This window comes from Stigmatopora argus, chromosome 21, assembly GCF_051989625.1.
Source record: "Stigmatopora argus isolate UIUO_Sarg chromosome 21, RoL_Sarg_1.0, whole genome shotgun sequence".
Classification (NCBI taxonomy): domain Eukaryota; kingdom Metazoa; phylum Chordata; class Actinopteri; order Syngnathiformes; family Syngnathidae; genus Stigmatopora; species Stigmatopora argus.
This window is the reverse complement of record NC_135407.1, coordinates 8,533,301-8,556,003: the sequence shown is the minus strand read 5'-3', so window position 1 is coordinate 8,556,003 and position 22,703 is coordinate 8,533,301. Positions and strand designations below refer to the sequence as shown.

General features: G+C 35.7%; 1 protein-coding gene across 3 annotated transcripts in view; it reads left to right on the top strand.

Moving 5' to 3' along the window:
• The window catches only part of rbms3 (RNA binding motif, single stranded interacting protein), a 248,683-nt gene that overhangs the window by 80,011 nt on the left and 145,969 nt on the right, over positions 1–22,703 (top strand). For all 3 annotated transcript variants that reach the window (XM_077590895.1, XM_077590894.1, XM_077590893.1), the window contains exon 4: positions 10,569–10,660. In XM_077590895.1, coding sequence (XP_077447021.1) covers positions 10,569–10,660 — 92 coding nt within the window. The remainder of the gene's footprint in view (positions 1–10,568; positions 10,661–22,703) is intronic.

The following is a 22,703-nucleotide window of genomic DNA, read 5'->3' as shown; positions in this document are numbered from 1 at the left end:
TCTGCAGATGTTGCGTGCAGCTCTTGGACAAGGACACTCCTACACCTGCCAGAGAATATGACAAGGAATACATTACAGCCAATAGGCTTCCTGTCTGAAAGATTAATATCTTCATCAGGAATCCATGTTGCACAGTTGATGAGTTAATTGCTCAAACTACCATTTCATTGTCATATACAAAGGAACTGTCTGTGAGACTTATTTTGCTGCTAATTGTTATTGACTTCATCCATTCACAAGACAGATCAGATGGTGACTTCAAATGACTACACAATGGATCTTTGTCTACAGTAGTTTAGATAATGATTTGTTTTTAGATGTGTACAATTTGGCCTAGAATCATTTATAGCCTACAACCACGATATGAATGCATTATTGTTTTTGTTACAAAACAGACTCATACCCTGTGTTCTGTAAGGTGGTTTCTCAAAGCTATGGCTTTTGTGAAACTATTCTAATGGCAGAATCTGAATTCAATGAAAAGCAGACACTTCCAAGTAAAATTGTCTCTATTTAATAGCCACACACTATTAAAAAGGGCAAAAAAGTATCTTTTTAACAATCCAACAAAACCAAGAGCGAAGGTAGAAACACATTTTGTTCAGAGTAAATGAAACTTTTAAAACATGCCATTCAAGAAACAATAATGGAAATGTAATTTGTTTAAAACTGCATCCTTCTTGGGGCGTCTTCCTGTACGATTGTATTCTTAAAATCAGCAGTTGCGATTCCTCCTTCAAAGCTACACGATAGACCTGGGCGATAAAACAATAACAATAATTATTGTCAAATAATTTTTGTCAACAATGATAAAAACCTTTGATAAAACTCGATAAATAGAGACTGAAATTACACCACCCAAAGACCTAACAGGGAGCATGAAAGCGAAAGGACTATAAAATAAGCAAAATGACCTATTATGAGATGCAGGACAACACTGAGTCTACCCACTAAATGATCTAAGTGAAGTCTCCCTGTCGTGTACTTCATTTGTTCTTATGAACGCCCATGAGGCACGCTGACATTGACTGAACTTTGGCAGATCTCCACATTCTATTCTCTTCTAAACAAAGACACGTAAGGGATTTTTTTAAATGCCTCTTAAATATGTACCTGTGCACAAACAACAGCCAAATTTCCTTAACCCATTTTAACCCGCAACCTCCTCTTTTGAGGACAGTCTGTAATTCGTTTCTGACTTGAAATTAAGGAGTGTCCCCATTTTATGCAAATGTTCTGAAAAAAAATTCTAAAACATGTTAACTTGGGTTAAAATTGGTTTAGTTCATCCATTTTTTTTAATGGCCACGTGTGAGGTAAATTTACATCATTTCTTTTTGTGGGGCTAAAAATAGTCTTGACAATGGTGATGATGTCTTTAATTTGTTATTGTATTCATTTCATAGAGCACAGAAACTTCGTATGAAAGCAAATTTATAAATTGCCTTTCATAGTGTAAGGAGGGAGTTGTCTTATCTTTATTGCACAACAGAACAACAAAAACACATCTTAAAATCACCATATGTTATATTCTCTTTTTTTAAGTAAGGTAAAATAGTTACTTTCATAATAAACAAATCAAAATAATAATAATTATTATTTTTAGCGTGATAACAATTTTTGTCATATCACCCAGTTCTACTCCATGAAAATGTCTACTAATGTGAGGACATGTCACTCAGTTGAAGTGCAAATGTTCTGACAGTGCTATGTGGTTAAAAGTTCAAAGTGAGACACTAACATCTTATATGGAATCATTAAAAATATGCTTTACAGATTCTGGGATCATGTAGAAACACTGCTTGATCCTCCCACATTTACTAACGTAACCACACTACTTGCAGTACACGAGTTGTACGTCATACATAAGCCCCTTTTTACACCCATTAAATAAATGCAAGAAGTTCTACATACACTGGTTAAAGAGAGGGTAGCCGAAAATGAGTCAACCACTGATGGTGTGAGAGCCAAAAAAAGGCGTTTCTAGTGGAGTATGTTTTCGGGTTGGTTTGTGGTTTGAGGGGAAGGAAACCTCAGGCAAACTTATTTATGGTATTTAACCATTTAGTTGGATATACAGCTCACAATTTAAAAAAAATAAAAGGGGCAAATCAGTTTTTGGGTACACAATTAGTTCCTGATGAACAGAATCAATTATTTATTTTTTAATGACTAGTAGAATACTACCAGTAAGTATAGCAAATAATTTTAGCTGTCATGATGCATAGTATTTCGGATTAACCCATGTAAATGTCATTAATGAAATGGGTATTAAAAGATGCCCTGTAGATGATAAATCACCTTTCTAGTTTCACAAGTGCTCATAATGGCTGTAAACAATTATTCTATTCACTCTCAATACCATTTTACTTTATATATCTCTTACATGATTCATTATTCATGCAGTGGGTGCTATTATTCTATTGTATGCTCTACAGAATGGGATCATTAGTGCCAAATATGAGACTGTGAATATCAGTGGAAAAATGATGGTGAATATGGAATATAGGAACTCCAAACAATCCAGATTATTAGCAGATAAAGAATGGTAATTTTCTCCAGAGGTAATTAGGATTTGCATAATTTGGTGGCCACAGCATGAATGATGCATGGATGATTGATTCATCGATACATGCGTTCTAATGACGCTCTTATCTCAGCTCTCCAAGGAGGACGTTTGTACAATGTGTTGCCCTTGGTGGCATCTTATATCACTGTAAACCGCTGCAGTATGTGATGTCAAAAATTGCCCTGTGTCATACTCACAAATTCACACACAAGTACGACACAGTCACAGTGGAACTGCAGCGCTTTTGAGTTACAGAGGGAGCGAAGCCGCTACTAACTGATTGACGATAGTCCTTTTATCTTGACAGCCTCCGTCTTCGAGCCAGACCAGGAAATATGATATGACAGCTCATGTTCCCCTTAGAATGTCAGTGTGTGTGTGTTTGTCATCCTCCTTCTATGCTTGTGTCAATGCATTTTTGGAGCTGTATTTGTTCCTTTTCATGCTTGTTTTGCCAGAAAACAAGCGTACTGTCAGTCAGCTAAGTGACAGGTACAAAGTTGATGCGCGTGTTACTATAGACACTGCGTTCATAGCAACACGTTTTCCTTTGCATTCGCCTTTTTACTAATAACTTTAGAGTACCTGCAGGGAATACAAGCAAAGCGCTGTCTTTTGGAATTATTCTTCAACTTGTTTCAGTGCCAACAGCATCATTTTCTTGTTGTTGTTTGTGTGTAACATTATATTTTATTTTATTCTAGAACATCTGCAAAATCAGACCTCCAGGGTCGCCTTACAACAGCATGAACTAATCTGGTGATTTCCCAATACACATGGTATCATAATTAATCATTAAATTGATCATAATTTTGTTGCTCAAGTGGAATTATCCATTAATGCATCCTTCCATTCATTTTCTATGCTGCTTATTATCATTTGTGTGTTTTGGAGCCTGTCCAATATAACTTTGGCCAAGAGGTAGGGGCAAACCTGGATTGGAAACCAGCCAAAGACAGGGCAATTGTGTGGAAATAATTGTTCAGTAATGGTGGCTTGAAACAAGTGAGGTAAAAATGTGAAAAGAGCATGCCATCGGCTATGAGAAATCCCTACAGGCAACTCTATTCTTCTTAATAGACCAGTGCCATTCAAAACATGTGTTCCGTTATAATCTTTGAATACATGAATCAAATAAATTATCATGATTTTTTTCCTCAACAAAAATAAAACCATAATTGCCCTTAATGTTTTGAACAAAAAATCACTCATTCAAATAAAAATGTTAGATTATAATAAAATACCTCATCAGTATTTGGCCATATAACACATGCAAACAATTTATCCCAGCATCTACTAATTTGATTTAAAATGTTATTTCTATCATTGCTGGAAAGTAGAATAATGCTACAGTCTTTTCTATTCTAACAAAATATTTGTTGAACATAACCACCTAGCATCTCAGAAAAAAATAACCTATAGCAATCGTTAAAAGTGTTATAAAATACTGGGGGTGTGATGAAATTGTAATATATCGTGACACTTTGTATCCCAAAAGGTTATTGATATGCTCCTGATGAGAATCAATATATCATGTTAAGCAGGTCATTTTTAAAAATAAAAAAGGCACCAATAGGTTGCCCCACCCACACAAAAAATCTCTAACAAGAAAAATATAAAGTTTATGGATACCATGCTACCAAACTGAAGCTCATTCTGGATGTGACATCATATTCTGTTACCATGTGACGGTTCTGTCATTCTGTCAATATTTATTAGTTAGTGCAGCGCAAGAATATTAGCCATGATCATCAACTCTAGTTATGATGTCACAACCAGAATTGCTGGAAAAAAGTGTGTTCCCTGATGCATCGTTTTGGTTGGAATAACTAGAAAATGCCTTAAAAACAGCCAGATTTGAGTGCCAAGTACATTTTCTACGTGTAAAAGAACATCAGTGCAGCCCTTCTCGCTCTTTGACATGGTCACTATTTCTTAATGCCTTTTTAAAGGATTAAGTTAAGGCTGTGTGATTTTTGTGACACCTATTTTTAATGAGGCAGCCTCCTTAAATTAAAAAAAGGAGGGAAAAATAAGAGAAAAATGTTAAACATACCGTATTTTCACGACTATAAGGCGCACCACATTATAAGGCGCACCCTCAATGAATGACACATTTAAAATTGTTTTCCATATATAAAGCACACTGGATTATAAGGCGCCCTGTCTATTTTGGAGAAAATTTAAGAGTTTTAAGTGCGCCGTATAGTCGTGAAAATACGGTAATTTATAATGAACTAGAGGTCACATTGATTCAGAGATTAGTTGTGTTCAATTTTAGAGAATTCAACGAATATAGAAAATACTTTAACTTTTTATCAGAAATGACTATTTTGTACACATTACACAGTATTATATGTTGAGGACAATAATATTGTTCCAATAACATTTGGTTAAAAAGACATTTCATTTTAATTTAAATATTGGATAAATATAACAGCCACTGATTGAAAATATCAAATCTATTAAAATATGAAAGGTTGTGGTGTTTGCGGTTTCTTAAACTAAATATTCTTTTAATTTAGAAAGGTCAGCATAACCGTCTCATTCCAAAACCAATTACCTGATCACTGTGAATCATTCTTTTTACAAACTTGTGCAACTTTGATAAAAAAAATCAAAGGATGCGTTGAAGGGAGGGTGAATATAAAAAAAAAGACCAGGTTTTAAGAATATATTTAGCGTTAATCAAATTGTAATGGATGTCTATAGCGGTCAATGGCAGTTACAAATTACTACTAAATGCCAACCTTCCTAGTTGAAATAGATTTGATATCTATGCAGTGATTGGGTCGAGGGTTACCAAAGTATAATGATATTGTAATCATTTTTGCATTTAAAACATTTTTTAAAAATCTGACGCTAACTATGCCCCAAACGTGTGATTAAGAATTTCAATTTTAATTTTAGATTTACACCATTAAAACACACATTACAAAACAAATAGAAAATGTCCATCAACCACAAAAAGTTTTTTTAAAATCTTTTTTCCCTTTGAAAAAAAAAATTTTTTTAAAAACTTTTTATGGTTAATTTATCATTTTGTATTATGTTTTTACATAAATTTTGCCATGTGAATAAAAATATTGAAATGTCCTACAATGTCTGGAAATAATGGAGATGCACAGTATAAGTAACTAACTATATCCAGTGTTGTATCTGAGTAATGCAACAAAATGTAGACTGAATTTAAGATAGGTTTTCAATTTGCTCCGAGCTAATAAAAAGTGTGAGTGGGCTGCAGTTGGCTCGCAGGCCATTGATTGGACACCCCTGCTTTGAAATGATGTAGAATAATGAATATCATTGACTTAATTTAACCATTGATTGTCATTGTCTTCCCAATGTTCTACTGGGAGCACTAATACAGACTAGATTCCCTGTATTGTGTCATTCTTACTCCCGAAACAAGAGTTCGTACTAAATAGTTTGGCCTGAAGATGAAACATTACATTTCGTATGCATATCAGATGCAATAAGTACTCATTGGAGGAACTGAATGTGCGTATTACTGGAGGCGGTTTACTGTCAATTCAGTTCTTGGTTTAGCTGGCCCCAAGAACCCTCCTTTTTTGGCTTCCATTTCACGCGTCCATGCATCCACACACTGCTCCTAACTGCCGTCCTCGTTCATTCTGGTTTGCCTCAATTTAGGTCAACATGCTCAAAAACAGTACTGAAAGTTTGATAAGTCTGCTACTGGTGGTTGGGGTAAATATGAAAACGGATAATTTTAATGTTTCCTAATGTTTCGTTTAAAATATTCCTCAGCTGGAGGCAGCGTGTTACTTCCCATTTTGTTCTGATGTGATACTGCATAAATTATGTATATCTAATAGTGCATTAAAATCATGTTTTACATTTGAAATTCTATAATCTTTGACAAATATTTTTAAATATGGGTCCACTATTTTAGGTAGGCAGACACAAAAAGGTATTTTCACCTCTTGTAATTGGTAACTACATCAATTTAGTGCCAGAAATTGAAGTAGAAATGAGTAATTTGATGAGTAAATTGATAAAATGTTGATTTTCCTATTCATTTGTTTACATTTAATCTGGGATGGGTCATTACTATTATCTCCCTGTAAAGCACTCTTGCTGCAAGTCTGCATTATCTTAATATAGACACTTAAAGAGATGTTACAACACAGGTTAGTACTTAGACACCCAATGCACAAGTGGAATAAATAATGTAACTAAACACATTTACCTGAAATTGAACCGACTTTGGATAAAGCGAGAGAAGATGAGAGGGATGAGACAAATTTAAAATATCCACTAAAATGCTGTATGCATGTATAGAGTAGAACAACAAATTTGGAGGAATAAAAAACACTTGGAACTCTAAAAATTGAGAGGCATAATCTTCAAATGGGGAAAAACGATGACAGTGTACAAATGTAAGCACCCAATAACTACATTTTGCTTTTACTGACTGTGGGACGCACCAGCGATCACCGAAGAAATTGCAAAACAATAATAAAATAACAAAAAATAAAAATATCAAAATAATCAAGAGATGTTTAATGCTAATTTGGCATGTCTTGTTAGGGTTTTGCGTGGAGGTGTGTGTGTGTGTGCTTGATTTTTGCCTCTTGTGTCCTTCTGGGCTTCCCTTCCTCTTGTAACCAGGTACTCGTGATTTGGTAATCAGCCCTTTTGTCTATTTAAACCCTGTGTGTTTGTCAGTCTTTGTCGGATCGTCTGCTTTGTTTGCTTCATGCCACGTTGCCATGCCATGCTCCATGTTCCATGTTTTCCATGTCAGGTTTGATTTTGTTATTTATTGCTAAGTCCTTGTTATTTTCTTGAATCGCTTCCTCCCTCAGTTATTAAAGTTTTGATTGCTTCCTTCCATTTGGGTCCAACTACGACACCATGCTTACATAACAGAATTGTTGGATATTTAGGAGGGGCTAGAGGGAAGAATCCTAATTTTAAACTTTTAGAACCTATCAATTAGTTTTTAGGAAAAATAAAAGATCATTATTTTGGTCTTCTTGATGCATGTACTGCATTTCACCTATTTAGTACTGAAATGAAGAGGTATTTCATTAATTAATAAAAATAATGTAATACAATTATTTAGACCATGGCATGTGATCTTTAAATTCTTGGAACGGTTGCTACTTTGAAGCTTTTACTGACAAATGGGAGATCTATTCTAATTGAAGCCGGGAGGGATTCTTCATTAGGGTGTATCCATTTGGTGAGGATTTGAGATTGGCTAACTAAACAAATTTATTATAATTTAAGTGAATTGTTGAGGCAGATTATAGTGTTTGGCAACCTTTTAACATGGGTTTGAATGGGATCATTGGAAAAAGATCATTGATCAGAGGTAGTTTACATTAAACCTGGAGATCATTGTCTCATAAATGAAAAGTATTTCAAGTCTGCACAGATGTTTCATTATTTACATGTATACATGTGACTCGTTCCAGTTATAGAGGTGTATTTATCCCTAAATCAAAATGTTCCAACTTTTTGACCTCATGCTTATTTCATCTAACTAAACCAATTCATTAAATTGTAATTTATTAGAAGTGCATGATTTAAAAAAAAAAAGTGCCACTTGCATGCACCCACTCGTTCATGCAGCTACTTGACCGTGCATTCTCTCGAGCATCACCAAGTCATTTTCAGTTTTCAGTCATTGGAGCTTTTGATTTTTCAGAGGCTGTGAATCTGGCTGGCCCACATCATGGCGCTCAACACACAGCATATTAACACAACCCCATTTCACAGTCTCCATAATCCTCTCCACAGTAACAAATCTCTCAAAGGTTGACAGCATACCAGAGCTGCTGCCATTTATTCTCTCTCTCCTACCTCTATTTTTCTTCCACACACACACACATACAACCATAAACTCACATTTATATTTCTCGCAAATATAGCAATTCTGTCCATCCACACCTCACCCCCCAAGACTTCTTCTTTTACTCTGTTTCTTCTTTCTCTCTCAGTCATATTTTCCCTGGCATTAACAGCCACAGCCCATCTGGAAATTCATCACACAGAGGAAAGCTGAGAGAATGAAATACATGGCTGTGATATATGAGTTATTGTGATCCCGACGTTCTCCGGGATGTATCAGAGACGAGGGGGTCACGTCCGTGTTAATTAAAATTTGGTGGCGGATTAAAAGCAGTCAATGGTGCCCTCTGATCCAGTGTTTCAGAAAGAAAGTGTAATTACAAAAGGATAATGGGTGTTAGGTGTGTGTGTGTGTGTGTGTGTGTGTGTGTTGGGGAGTGGGTGTTTCCACCATGGTTACCGCAAAGTTGCAAATAACTGTGAGGAGACGTGTCCTGGATTTTTGGACACCACATTGGCCTATGTGTAGTTATTTTAACAGTGAACATCTCAGTTACAGTCCCCCCTGTTGTTAAACGATTAAACTGATATGCCCCTAGATTTTTTTTTTCTTTCTAGGAATATATGGATGTGTAAAAACACAAAATTGAATTGAAATTGAATATATCGTAATTCAATTGTGGAAGCAATGCCAATACAGGGGGGTTCTGTGCTAATCAAATATTTTTGTTTTTGTTTTTTTCTGGGGGGGATGGTGGTTACACGACTGTGTAAAAAGTAACTAGCCAATTTGTCAGATGTGCAGGCAGTGTCAGACAGACAGATAATGGTTGCAATTTATGTATTATATTTGCAGATTCTGTCTTCTCTCAAATGTACTGAAAAGCTTTTTACACCGATTGAAAACAGAGAAAGTCATTTGTGGAAAAATAGAACATTAACATATTGTATGTGTAGAATGTTAGAAAGAAGCTTTTTCTCTGCATATGCCACAAACATACTTAGTGAGGTATCCAGAATCAGATTTAGATTGAGAACCTCCTTTGGTAGGTGGAGTTTTGGATGAATTATTGAGTAATTTGGTGATAACAAGGGGTGTTACGCATTGTGACGAAAAAACACCGCATTCCAAGAAAAGCACTTGCTACCCATAGTCAAATTTTGTGGTGGACCTATCATTTTGGGGGGCTGTGTGACCAGTCCTGGTCTTTAAAATTTGAAAGCTTTGTGAATTAAACATTTTTTTTTCAGAATAATGTTCAACCATTGGTGACTGGATATTTATGCAATACGACCAAGACCATTTCTTAATCTCTAATCTGACATTCATAAAAAGGACTAAGTACATACAAGTACTGAACATCAGTTTTTTTCCTATGGATTAAAATTAAATTTTTAATTTAAAGAGCCAATGATTTATAAACGGGAATAATAGATAATGCTACTCGTTCAAACCTCTGCATCTAATCTATCAATATTGATGTCCTCAAAGAAAGCACTTTTGTTAAACAATTAGAACCAACCAAGATGCATTTGTCAAAATTGCTGCTTTGAATGGAAATATTTCTATGTAAGACCTTCTTCCAAACCACTTCCTTATTTGAAATCGGTTGGAAAATTTTAACACCCACACTTGGATTAAATGATTTTGAGGCCAGTGACCTGACAGTACACTTTTAAAATTAGATACAATTTCAAATTATAATATCTGAGTTGCACTTTAAGATGATAGTGTTCACAATGTTAAGCTCCCTTTTTTAGTCAATTACGACTTTTATGAGTGCTTAAAACGACAACAAAAAAGGCTTCTATGATGTACTACACAGCTCTGTTTTAGTGTGTGTAGATTTGTGTTTGTGTGACTGATCTGTGTGTATTTTGTGTGGAAGTTGAGGTGAACAGGGTTCTGCAGTTTGTTATTAGAAAATCGCTCATCCGTGCCTCTAATTAAGATGCATACCATCCCCCTGAACGTCAGTGGCGCTAATTATCAAACAATGTAGTGCTCACCAGATATAAGAACTGGCAGCCTCTGTAGTCATGTTACTAACCTATTACAGCAACAATTACCAAGCGTCTGTTATTCTCCTTGTTAGGCCTTTTATTTTCATTTACTAATGCCTGTCTTTATTTATTTTCTCTCTCCCTCTTTTGCATTTCTTCTTTTTCCCTCTAGGCTATGGTTTTGTTGATTTTGACAGCCCAGCTGCAGCACAGAAAGCCGTCTCGTCACTCAAAGCCACCGGGGTGCAGGCGCAAATGGCCAAGGTAGGCTCTCTTTCTGCTTCATTGTGTGTTACAAGTGGCAACTCGTCACTCACAGTAAAACATCTTCAACTTTTTCAAAATCACACATTTAACACGTGGCCAGTGAAACATACCCGTGTGCAACTGTGACACCTTTATGATGGAAAAACATTTTTACTGCTTGCAATTGTACACAACAGAATACAATTTTGATTGATAAGGTGCAGTAAGTGTTATGCGTCTTGTTAAATCTGAGTTTGACAAGTGGCTAATTATATTATGTGTAGTATTATTATTAGATCGAAGCAGCTTGCTTTGTACAGGTGATGAAAGCTAGTTGCTGATGCTTTTACAATGGAGACGTTCAGATTTGATTCGATTTGATTTTAGATTTACATTGGATTTACATTAGCTTTACATTAGATTTAGATTGGATTTAGATTGGATTTAGATTGGATTTGGATTTTGGTTGGATTTGGATTTGGAGTTTGGTTGGATTTGGAGTTTGGTTGGATTTGGATTTGGAGTTAGATTGGATTTGGAGTTAGATTGGATTTGGAGTTAGATTGGATTTGGAGTTAGATTGGAGTTAGATTTAGATTGGAGTTAGAATTAGATTGGAGTTAGAATTAGATTGGAGTTAGGTTTAGGTTTAGATTTGTTTAGATTAGGTTTAGATTAGGTTTATATTGGATTTAGATTGGGTTTAGATTAGGTTTACATTGGGTTTAGATTAGGTTTACATTGGGTTTAGATTAGGTTTACATTGGATTTAGATTAGGTTTACATTGGATTTAGATTAGGTTTACATTGGATTTAGATTAGGTTTACATTGGATTTAGATTGGATTTAGATTCGATTGCTTTATTCATCCCGTATTTGGGAAATTTCACTGTCACAGTAGCAAGAGGGTGAGAATACAGATACAGGAAAGACATTTTAGAAGGAGAACAATGGCAGAGAATGAATACTGTTTTTACTTGAGGTGGTAATGTTGACCAGTGAAAAGACAACTTTGGAATCTCAGACACTGCAGTGACCTTCATAATTGCCATTCAATATGAATCATTATGGTCAAAATCAATGGGTTTTGTATATTTTCAAGCTTTTCGGCATGTTTTTAATTTTATGTTCTCAAACCTAATCATCTGAAAATATAACATTTTGACCTAAAGTCAAAAATGTATTTTTCTTCACTTAATGGTGAATTGCAGGTCAGCAGGATTTCAAAATGAGCTGTTTATTTCTTTTTATTGCTTCACAAATTGTCAAGTACTGTTGTTTTACAATGGTTTGATATCATAAATTGTCACTATTTGTCTATGATTTGTCCAAGCCTGTGATTTATACTCTATTGTGGCTTACACAGTTTACATCACTTTTTTTCCCATAATAACAGTTGCAAGAAAAGCTTTCTTGGTACTCAAATCTACTTTCAGATTTGTAAGAGTTGTTCAAAACAGATATTGAAGAAGGATGTTTGCATGGCTTTATTAGTAATTTGGAGGGAGATTACAAAAAAATCACAAAAAAAAATTGTGTTGGTTAGGCTATAGTTATCGGAATAACATTTATGTTAAACTAACAGACATCTATTTAGTCTGTTGTTTGCCATTTTTATTCTTATTATTCTATTAGTTGCTCTTGGTCTCTGATTTTTTAAAAAACTCCTTTATAACCTAGATATATACTCCAGTGTGAAATAAATCCTCCGGTTGCATTATTTAAAAAAAGAAAGATTCTATCCTGAATGTTGCATTAAAATCCTATGTTATCATAGTATTTCGAAGTGTTCCTTCAAAAAGCTCATGCCCTTTGCCTTTTAAGACTGAAGAGAAAATCAGCGTAGGCATATGCTCACTAGTGCTCCCTCTCATCTTTGATAGAGGAGACTGCAGAAGCTAAATCAAGCTATTTCTCTGAGCATCTCTATGTCAGTCACACTAAAGCAATGAATATGGTGATGGCTGTGAGTGATTTTTCTTTGTTGAGATGCTGCTTATTTTATCTGATCCTGAAATCCTCATTCGCCTCCTTAAGGAAGGCAAAGAAGCCCTGATGAGATGGAAAATGGCGACGGCGCCACTGCAGATGACAGACTTGATGATAACGATGAGGGTGGCAATTATTTTGATCAAATGGGATAAGATCTGACAGCAGGAGATGATATTCTCTGTGGTGCTCAGGTGTGCCATTTCTCAAATGCACCATTTGGCTCTTCCCTTTCCCCACCAGTGTCCTTCTTCCAATATTTATAAGAGGCCATCCTCTCAGAATACAGATAAGATGACTTGCTCTTTCCCTGTCTCATTTTAAGAACATACCATGCTTTACTACCCTTTTATCTGTCAATAAATTTACGGATAGAGGTCCTTTTCCACGACCCTTGTGAGGATAGCGGTACGGAAAATGAATGAAGGTCTTTTGCCCAAACACAAGGGGGTTGACCATTTTAATGTCAGTATATTTGCACGTGTGTTGTGTTCAAGCAAAGGATCTAGCGAGTGTTGTGTGCTACAGCACTCTGTTTTTATCACACTTGTGAGAGACATTAAGGAGTAGTTTGCTTTTATAGACTCCCGCTAATGCCTCTACCAGCTATCAGTGTCGTCATTTGTCAGCCCCTCATCCCACTTCCACCTCTACGGTGACCCAACTTTTTCAAAATGTACCCGCTCTGCAAACAAAAGCTAATTTGTATTCACAGCCATTATCCATTCAGATGTCAAATATGAACTGATTACTATTATTTACATTAACAAATAACGTCACGCCATCTTTACACAGTTTTTAGAGTCCCAAATACAGGATTTTTATTAGTCGTGGATTTATGGGGCATCCCTAATGTAAAACACTGCACAATCGGCATGCAGATTCATGACAGTGGCATCATTGTACCAAATGCATTGAATTTGGAATGCGTGAAATGTAAGAATAAAACTCAATGATTTGCAAATCTTTATACGTATATACTTATATATTCAACTGAATGTACACAAAGGCAATATATTTAGCTAAGTATTGTTCAAGTTAGCCACCTTGTGGTGTAGAGGTTCACTCGCCTGACTTTGGTGCGGGCAGACGTGGGCTCGATTCCTGCTGGTGGGGGTATGACTGTGAGTACGGATGGTCGTTTGTCTCTCTGCGTGCCCTATGACTTACTGGCGACCAGTCTAGGGTGTAGTCTGCCTTCTGCATGGCATTGCAGGCAGCAGGGTTAGGCTCCAGCAACCCTTTCGAGGATGGACAATGAATGAATGAATGAATTTATTCAAGCAGTTTAGTGTATGATTTATTTACCGTATTTTCACGACTATAAGGCGCACTGCATTATAAGGCGCACCCTCAATGAATGACGCTTTTTTTTTTCCCATATATGAAGCACACTGGATTATAAGGCGCCCTGTCTATTTTAGAGAAAATTTAAGACTTTTAAGTGCGCCTTATAATCGTGAAAATACGATATATCTTAATTTGAAGCTGTTTTGTAAAGCGTTCTTGTGCTTATATTTCCGTTCGTTAGCTGGTCATACCATTGCAGAAATCAATGACCAAGTGACTTCTCATTTTAAATATGAATAGGAATCATTCATGTTGTTTCTAAATATTATTCGACAAAAGAATAGTTATGTTGAATATATTTGCCTTGTTTTTTTTCCAATCTGATGTTTACACTTGTAAATCAGCCACTCTTAGCCTGGTTGTACTGGTTGTAACTTTTAGCATCTCATTAAAAAATGATTAATGTGCACATGAAATGTTGCAATGGGTTGTGAAGTAGCTTGAACATGCCACAATATTTTTTTTTATTTGTTTAAAGAATGTTGCTAGCTGTTTTGTGTTATATTGATTCGTTTTGTTGCTGCTCCCAGTCTCCTCTCGAATATAATTTTAATGTCTGACTGGAGTGAGCCACAAGACACCCCCACCCCCCACAAAGTGACTCGGCTGAATAATGTTGTACCATTTGCAGTTGGTAATCTACCAACAACCAGTAGCAGAAAATATTTTAAGGCTCCCTAAATACTATATTGTATTCATGGACATAAAGCAGCATGATTGATTGTCAAGGGAACAGTTGATTGCCTGGCTAATGTTGTCCTACTATTATGATATTATTCGGTTCATCCTTTTACTGCACTCTTTGCTTTTCAGATGTATACCTTTAGTATATTTCATTTTTATTAGTTCAGCTCATTTAGTTATTAGTTCAGTGACATTTTATAACTGCCCATGTGGTGATCATTTTTCTCCCGCTACTAAATTAGTTCCAATGAGATGTTTTCATCACACTGCAGACCTTACCTTCTCTGTGAATGTTGCCAGTTGAGGAAAATCACCCTAAAATTATTTTTGGCACTTTTAGCCTTACTATTGGTCAGAAAGGTTCATTTTAAAAACAATTAGAAGTGACTTTTGTTAAGAAAATTAATGTTTTGTATGTAAAACAATATCCAACAAGGCAGTTGGGGTTTGAAAGGACAAACAGAGAACAATATGAAAACATAAGAAACCAATAGCATGATAACAACAGCATATAACAGCAATATTATTATAATAGTTAGGTTCAGTTAAGTTAGAACTTTATTTCATCCCGTATTCGGGAAATTTCTTGGTTGCAGTAGCAAGACAGACACAAGACACAAGACATTGTAGACCTAGGTAAAAAAGTAAATGCCAAAATGCAATTAAAAAAGTCAGAAATATAGTATAAAATATAGTATGTATAATATAATATATAATATATTAGATATATCATATATAATATATTAGATATATAATATATTAGATATATTATATATAATATATAATAAAATATAAAGTAAAGTAACAAGTAAAGTATTAAAAGACAATAAAACGTCAAAATAAAAGATTAAAAAGCTGTAAAAACACAGAATACGAGTGTTTATACTTAATATTAGACCTAGGTAAAAAACTAAATACCAAAATGCAATAAAAAAAGTCAGAAATATAGTATAAAATATAATATGTATAATATAATATATAATATATTAGATATATTATATATAATATATAATAAAATATAAAGTAAAGTAACAAGTAAAGTATTAAGACAATAAAACGCAAAAATAAAAGATAAAAAATATGTAAAAACACGGAATACGAGTCTTTATACTTAATACTATAAGATGTATAAGATTCTTTATATGTTAAGTGGGGAAGGCAGTGAAATACCCTTTTGAGGAAGTGATGGGATGAAGAGCAAATAGAGCAAGACAGGAGAGAGCAGGGTTGTGTGTGGTGTGAGTAGCTTTAGCTGTGGTTTTAAACACAAATATTAAGAACTGAAGTAAAAATAAGGGGACACTCCAAGAAGATAAAGTAACCATATTGTCTTTAAGTAGCAGGGGTGACGAACAAGTTAGACACAAAGAGCAAATATTTTAAATTGAGAGTCACAGAGCCACACCAGTGCCCTGCCAAAACACACACACACAATTAAAACCATATTATTCACCATAAGACTTTCTTCCCCTTACAAAACAATAATATCTAATTTATTACTTGTTGTTAGGTTAGGTTAGGTTAGAACTTTATTTAATCCCGTATTCGGGAAATTTCTTGGTTGCAGTAGCAAGACATACACAAGACACACAAGACATTGTAGACCTAGTTAAAAAAGTTGTAATGGATCCTTGTGAATTAGATTGTGTTTTAGGACAGAATAAAAATAAGAAAATATGAAATGAGGCAAAGAGCCACAGTATTTGCAAAATATAATAAGAAGCAAGGAGCCGCATCCATTTTGGCCGGGAGCCACATACGACTCAAGAGCCGTGTGTTCCCCACCCCTGTAATGTATCGTAATTACTACTTGGAGCCCAAAGCAAGAAACTAAAGGGGTGCGTTCAGTAAATCACATGATTGTTACCTACAAATTGGACAAACAATATGGACAGTTACAGTGGTTAATATGCAGTATATTCCTGCACTTCTTATATTTCAAATGTGCGATTTAAGCGGTTACATGTTTAAATAAATTTCAGGAGAAAAAAAAGCATTAAAAAAATCACTTCTCAACATAGGAGACTTGTCTTCCTACTTTAGAGCCTACCTAAGTGTCTATTCCCTCACTATTTATTTCAAATTGCTCTATAACACGCACACCCTCCATTTTGTCACCATAGTGCTCCACTGCAAAGTAATAGATAAAGAACAAATACGAGCCTGAGGCTTTGGACTCATTAAGTGAAACTATCACCATAATCAATTTGTGCGTTTTTTTTTTCTCCTGCCATGATGTTGTTAAACGACATTTACTGTGAAGTCTTATTTTAAACACAGCTGTGAAGGGAAGAAAGGTAAAGAGGAAAATGGAGGGTGTGCTGAAATACAATGGAACAGCCTGATGTCACTCTTTTCTGGCTCCCCTCGGAATTTGAAATACCAATGCACCAGAGATGAAACATTGCCCCGCTTTTGTCTTGCCCTCCCCTGGGGATGGTGACAGCGAGAGGGAGGAGAGAGCCATAATTAAGACACCTAAAGGACACTTCCTCCTGTTTCCCCCTTTTCTGTCAGTCACATCGCACAAGTAACAGATAAGAGGACTTAGCATTGCTGGGTTGCTGTCCCTTTTGACATAATAGAAATATATAATACCATATAAAATCATTGCCGCATTAAATGTTGGCATCCGGAAATATGATCATCCATTTTCTATTTTTATTATATATCTGTTCCTGTTCCAGATTTCATCTATTGGTTAATGTGTTAGACAGGTTTGCACATGCACTATTGATGCAAGTATTGGATCGTTGTGTGCCATTCCAATATTCTATTTTAAACGGATTAAGAGCATTATAATCATAAATACTGATTTAAAAACAAGCTACTGGGCAGGAATAATTGGTGAATAGCATTTTTGAATGTAACCTTAATATCTATATCCCACTATAGTTTGGAAAAAGAGACATTTGTTGACCTAGGTAAAAAACTAAATACCAAAATGCAATAAAAAAGTCAAATATAGTATACAATATAGTGTATATATAATATAATATATAATATTATATAATATATTGTATATATATCACTATATCACTAATAATATTATATTATATACTGTATCATAGTTTAACACACAAACAGAAAAACTAAAAAATGTTTATATCTGTAGACAAAACTTAAAAAAAATAAATCCCACGCAAACTAAAAAAAGAATAAAACTTTAAATGAATGTTGGAAATTAGTCTTTTTGATGTTCTTATTAAAGTGTTTTTTGAAGTTTATTATAATACTAGCACCTAATGGTTTCCCCCTTATAGCTTTTAGATATTGGAAACCAAAGAGAAGTAGAAAATCTATTGCAGTATTTGTTCCACCCCATAAAATAATAATATAATATAGAATATATAATAAAATATAAAGTAAAGTAACAAGTAAAGTACTAAAATGCAATAAAACGTAAAAATAAAAGATAAAAAAGCTGTAAAAACACAGAATATGAGTGTTTATACTTAATACTATAAGATGTATAAGATTCTTTATATGTTAAGTGGGGAAGGTAGTGAAATAGACTTTTGAGGAAGTGATGGGATGAAGAGCAAATAGAGCAAGTTGTGTGTGGTTCCACATGTTTAGGAAAAAAATGAAAATAAATGTCAATAACAATAAGTGAATAATCCATATGTATAGTCTATTTTTCGATTTATCCACATCACTTTCTAGTCTGAGAATGGAAAAAGAAAAATGATGAACAGTCAATAATAATGGGTAACTGCAGTGCCTACCTTTTGCAGATGCAAACCTGTCAAGCCGCCACTCACCTCGCTCTCCACAGGCTGCCATTTCCCCCTTGAGCCAATCAGACTGAATTATAGGAAGGGCACCCTCAATTGTGGTGTCTGTGTCACAAAGGTAATTCCGTGTGACAGCTGCTTGCTTTCAGACAACAGCTAGTCTTTATCGAAATCATCCGCAGTCTGATTCAAGTTGGCTTTTAGCATTTGAAATTAAACCAAAGCTTCAATACTTTATTTTAGCTCTTTGTGAGTTGCATTCAACAACATTTATAAAACATTTTTGTATTCCTACTTTAACTTGAAGCGGACCGGTGGCTTGAGTGGTTAGCACGTCGGCCTCACAGCTCTGGGGTCCCTAAACATGTGCGAACACTTTAGGACTCAATTTATGACATATTGCAATAAACTCTATTTCACTTACTCAGCCAACGAGATTTTTGGGTGATACTAAAAGGGGGCAAAATGAGGTCTCCAGAGGCCTTTCATAAAGTTGTTTTCCCCCGACTGCATAAAATCTTTGTGCTGTCATTGCTGCAGTTCGTAGTTATTGCAATTGCAACTTCCTCATTCATAAAAACGTTGACTATTTCTATAACTCTAGTAGACAGTTAGTCTATCTACCCCCGTGCCCCCCATTTAAAAAACTAAATTACCATGACGTCCGGTCGACCAAACATCTTTCGACGAAACGTCCGAGTACCTATAATAATTTGTAGTATGTGTATGTATGTATACATTGCAAAATATATAGTTTTGGAAAATATAATACTAAATCACTTACATGCAAATATTAATTATGTATTCTATGATAGTTTCCTAATCTATACTGCTATATAATTTTCTTTTGCAATGGTTGCAGTCGTTACAGTTGAAATCTGATCTAGATTTATATCATTTCCATAAAATATATATCGTATTTTATATATATACGTCAGAATTCCAAAATCATGAACGTCAACCAACCAGCCACCTGGAATTGATTTTCTTATTATGTTCTGCTGGATAAAACATCTCCCAACATTCTTGTTATACCACGGGAAAATTTTGCATTTGATTACCCCCCATTTTATTAAAACATTAATGATACTCATTAGCCACTATAAAACCCTTTAACTCACAGCCTAGCTATGTTGTGATTCAGGCGTAACTTTATTTTGGCAGAGACGTTTATTGAATTTTAGGAGGAGGAATGTGTGGTGTAGTGTTGCTTGTCACAGCCCTCATTAAAATAGCCAATATATAATAGGAGTGCTGAAGCTACAGGAAACAACATAAAGCCTTGGCCTGCCCTTCATTTCACATTACTGTGGGGAAATTATGCAAAAAGCGTCATTAAAGTGCCTCAATAAAGTGAACTGCAAATGTTTATGGTAACACAGTGCTTGTACCAGCCCATCAACTACTAGTCACATGCTTCACAGAAGTTAACTGTGTTTGCTCCTCCCGTCATTGTTTATTCTCACGTCCTTCCACTTTTGCCTCTTCCTTTTGTCTCAAGGGGAATCTTTGCTGTCAATATCACATTTATATTCGCGTGCAAAGAATGTCCCTGCGGGTGGTCTATAGTCAGTCAGCAGTCTTCACATTATCCTTTAAAGGTGACTTCTCTGATGTTTTAGCAACATTAGGCAAGCAGGCCCCACAGTTTGACTCAACACCAGGTGACCCCTAGCTCAAAGGGATGGCTGACAGTGCTGTTGCAGATGGTTGCTGACAACATCAGTAGCAGGGAAGTCTGCTTTCCCCCCTCTGGGCACAGCCTAATTATGTGTATAATTCTGGGAATAAATATATTGTCGTAAATACTGCTTGGTAATTAGATAGATTTTTGGGGAATCCAAGTGCTCGTTCAGCAGGATTACTCACTTCTCATTTTTGTCATATTCCCTTGACCCACCATTGCATTATCTGTGTGGAGCATCCTCTGCCATGCCCTTAGCTCATTTCCGCCTTCACCTACCTTTTTATAATGCAATGCAATGCAACAGCTGAAAGTGTTGCGGTGACATCCGAGCAATTTCAATAACTATCACAATATGTTTTAATAGAAAGAGGAAAAAAAGCTAAGGTGCTGCGTTGCAGTTTTATATCACATTACAAACCAACATAAACACCAATAAAAGTAAGCCAGATCTAGAAATGTCCTTGCTGAACCCCTGCTTAAAGTTGGGCTCACATCATCATCCTCTGCACTAAGATGGATAAGTTTGTATAGGGTATTTCACACCTAACATTATACAACCCTAACATTTAAAAAAAACTGGACACTACATTTAAAAAGATGAAAAAATACAATCCATTAGTATCCAATATTCTCAGACCCAGTGCTAGCCCCATAATTGCACTTTAGGCACTGTCCTCAAAGAAATAAAAAATATGATTAAATCAAAATACACAGGTTTAGCCTTAAACTAGTCTTCTGTGATTGAATCAAGAAGTTTTGATTAAGTCAACCTTCAAGAGTTATGTCATAGCAGAATTTGGACATTCATTCCTTTCGCATCTTGTCTCATGAGCTGTGGTTAAACTTAAAAGATTCTTCTGTAGTGACAGCAATCTCTTGACAGCATCTTGGCATGGTTCTGAAATTAACTTTTTTTTCCTAAAAAAATGTGCCTATAGTACCCTATCTAACTAAGGCTGCATTGAGAGAATGGAATACACATTGAGCACACATAGGGTACCGACGGGAACTCAAAAGTGCTGTAAAAATCTAACACTTGCCCGGAGTTGTTAAGTACTTTGAAGTGGCAACGTCAATGTTCAGCATTCTGCACAGTATCTTTGCTTTTCTCAGAATTGCAGTCCTTTGGAATGAATCTTTAGATGTTGTTTCTGCTAGAACCACTTTACCGGTTCAGGGGTTACTGCCTCGTGTGATCGCACAATCACCTGGCCTTCACCTGCTACATCCGCACCATATGTTCCATAATGTTCACTCCTCTAGATTTTGTCGTCAGCTGGTATTTCCACATACATCACCATCATTCTCATTTAAGTTTTGTTCACCGCCACGATGTACAGTTGGTTGGTCAGGATCTGTTTGTCATTCTGGAAGCTCTGGAAGTCCCACAGAAACTATACTATCTAGGACTGGATACTATTTATTCCATACTTTCATGCATTGTATTGCTGGAGATCAAGCAAACTCCACACAGGTGGACCTAATATTGAAAAAGAACAAGCACATATTTCGTTGCGCTGTAATTTTTCTGAATCGTAATTAGCTTCAATGCCTAGGAATACTTTCCTCCCCATTTCTACCATAGAACTCTAAGTTCTGAAGGGCAAAGCCAGCAAGAGTGAGACACACCATCTGACAAACCTTGGCTCCAAAGCACCTCCACTGGTTTCCACTGTCTATGCCATCAAATTAGTCTTCAATCATTTTCAGGTGCTCTGCTTGCGGTAAATTATTTCATGAAGTAGAGAGCTTGTGAAAGTAACCCAAAAACTAACTTGAAATCGCCATGGACTCGAGAAAAAGACAGATAAAGGCAGATAGGTTTGCTAGATGAATGAGGCTAATGGAGACACAATCTGAACACAAAGACTAAATGTCATCAGACATTGTCTGCTGCAAGCTAATGAACAAAGCCATCACTTAATGCCGATTTTGCTGATTACAATCCCTTAAAGAGGATCTTGACTCTCAAAGTGGTTTCCATCCAACTGGGAAACAGTTAAGGACACCTCCAACATCCGGCCAGATTTAATAACTCCAACTATTATATAATTACTTTTGGTTGAGACGAGTTCTATATTTGTGTTAGTTATAAGACATGTATTTCTGTAGAACTGGCTTCCCAGATCATTCCCAAATGGTCTTGAAAGCATGAAATAAAAATGGCAATGCTTGAATTGTCACTGTTTTCCAGCAGAGCCATGATTGCTTTGAAGCAAACAGAAATATGGCATTTCCAGGCTCGATAATGGCCAGTGTGTGCAGTTATTAGAATCTCTTTGATGTGGCAACTGTGCCAACCTGCTCGCGCTCTCTGTGAATTGATCCGGCTCAATTAGCTGGCCCACAGAGACGACGTTCAAAGGATCGGGCCTCCCCACTCAACTGTGACACACATTCGCCAGGTGAAGCGCTTTCAATTCATTTACTTAGCTTGGCCTGAGAAGACAAACTGTGACAAGACTCGAGTGTTGGAAAAATCAATGGAACTGCCTCGGTGTGAAGGGAATGTCTGGTGAATTCTTAAACACAAGCTAGTTAACTTCCTGAAGTTGTTGGCCCATTTTTGCTTCTAGTGTTATGAACCATTTCCCTACATTTACTCTTGTTATCT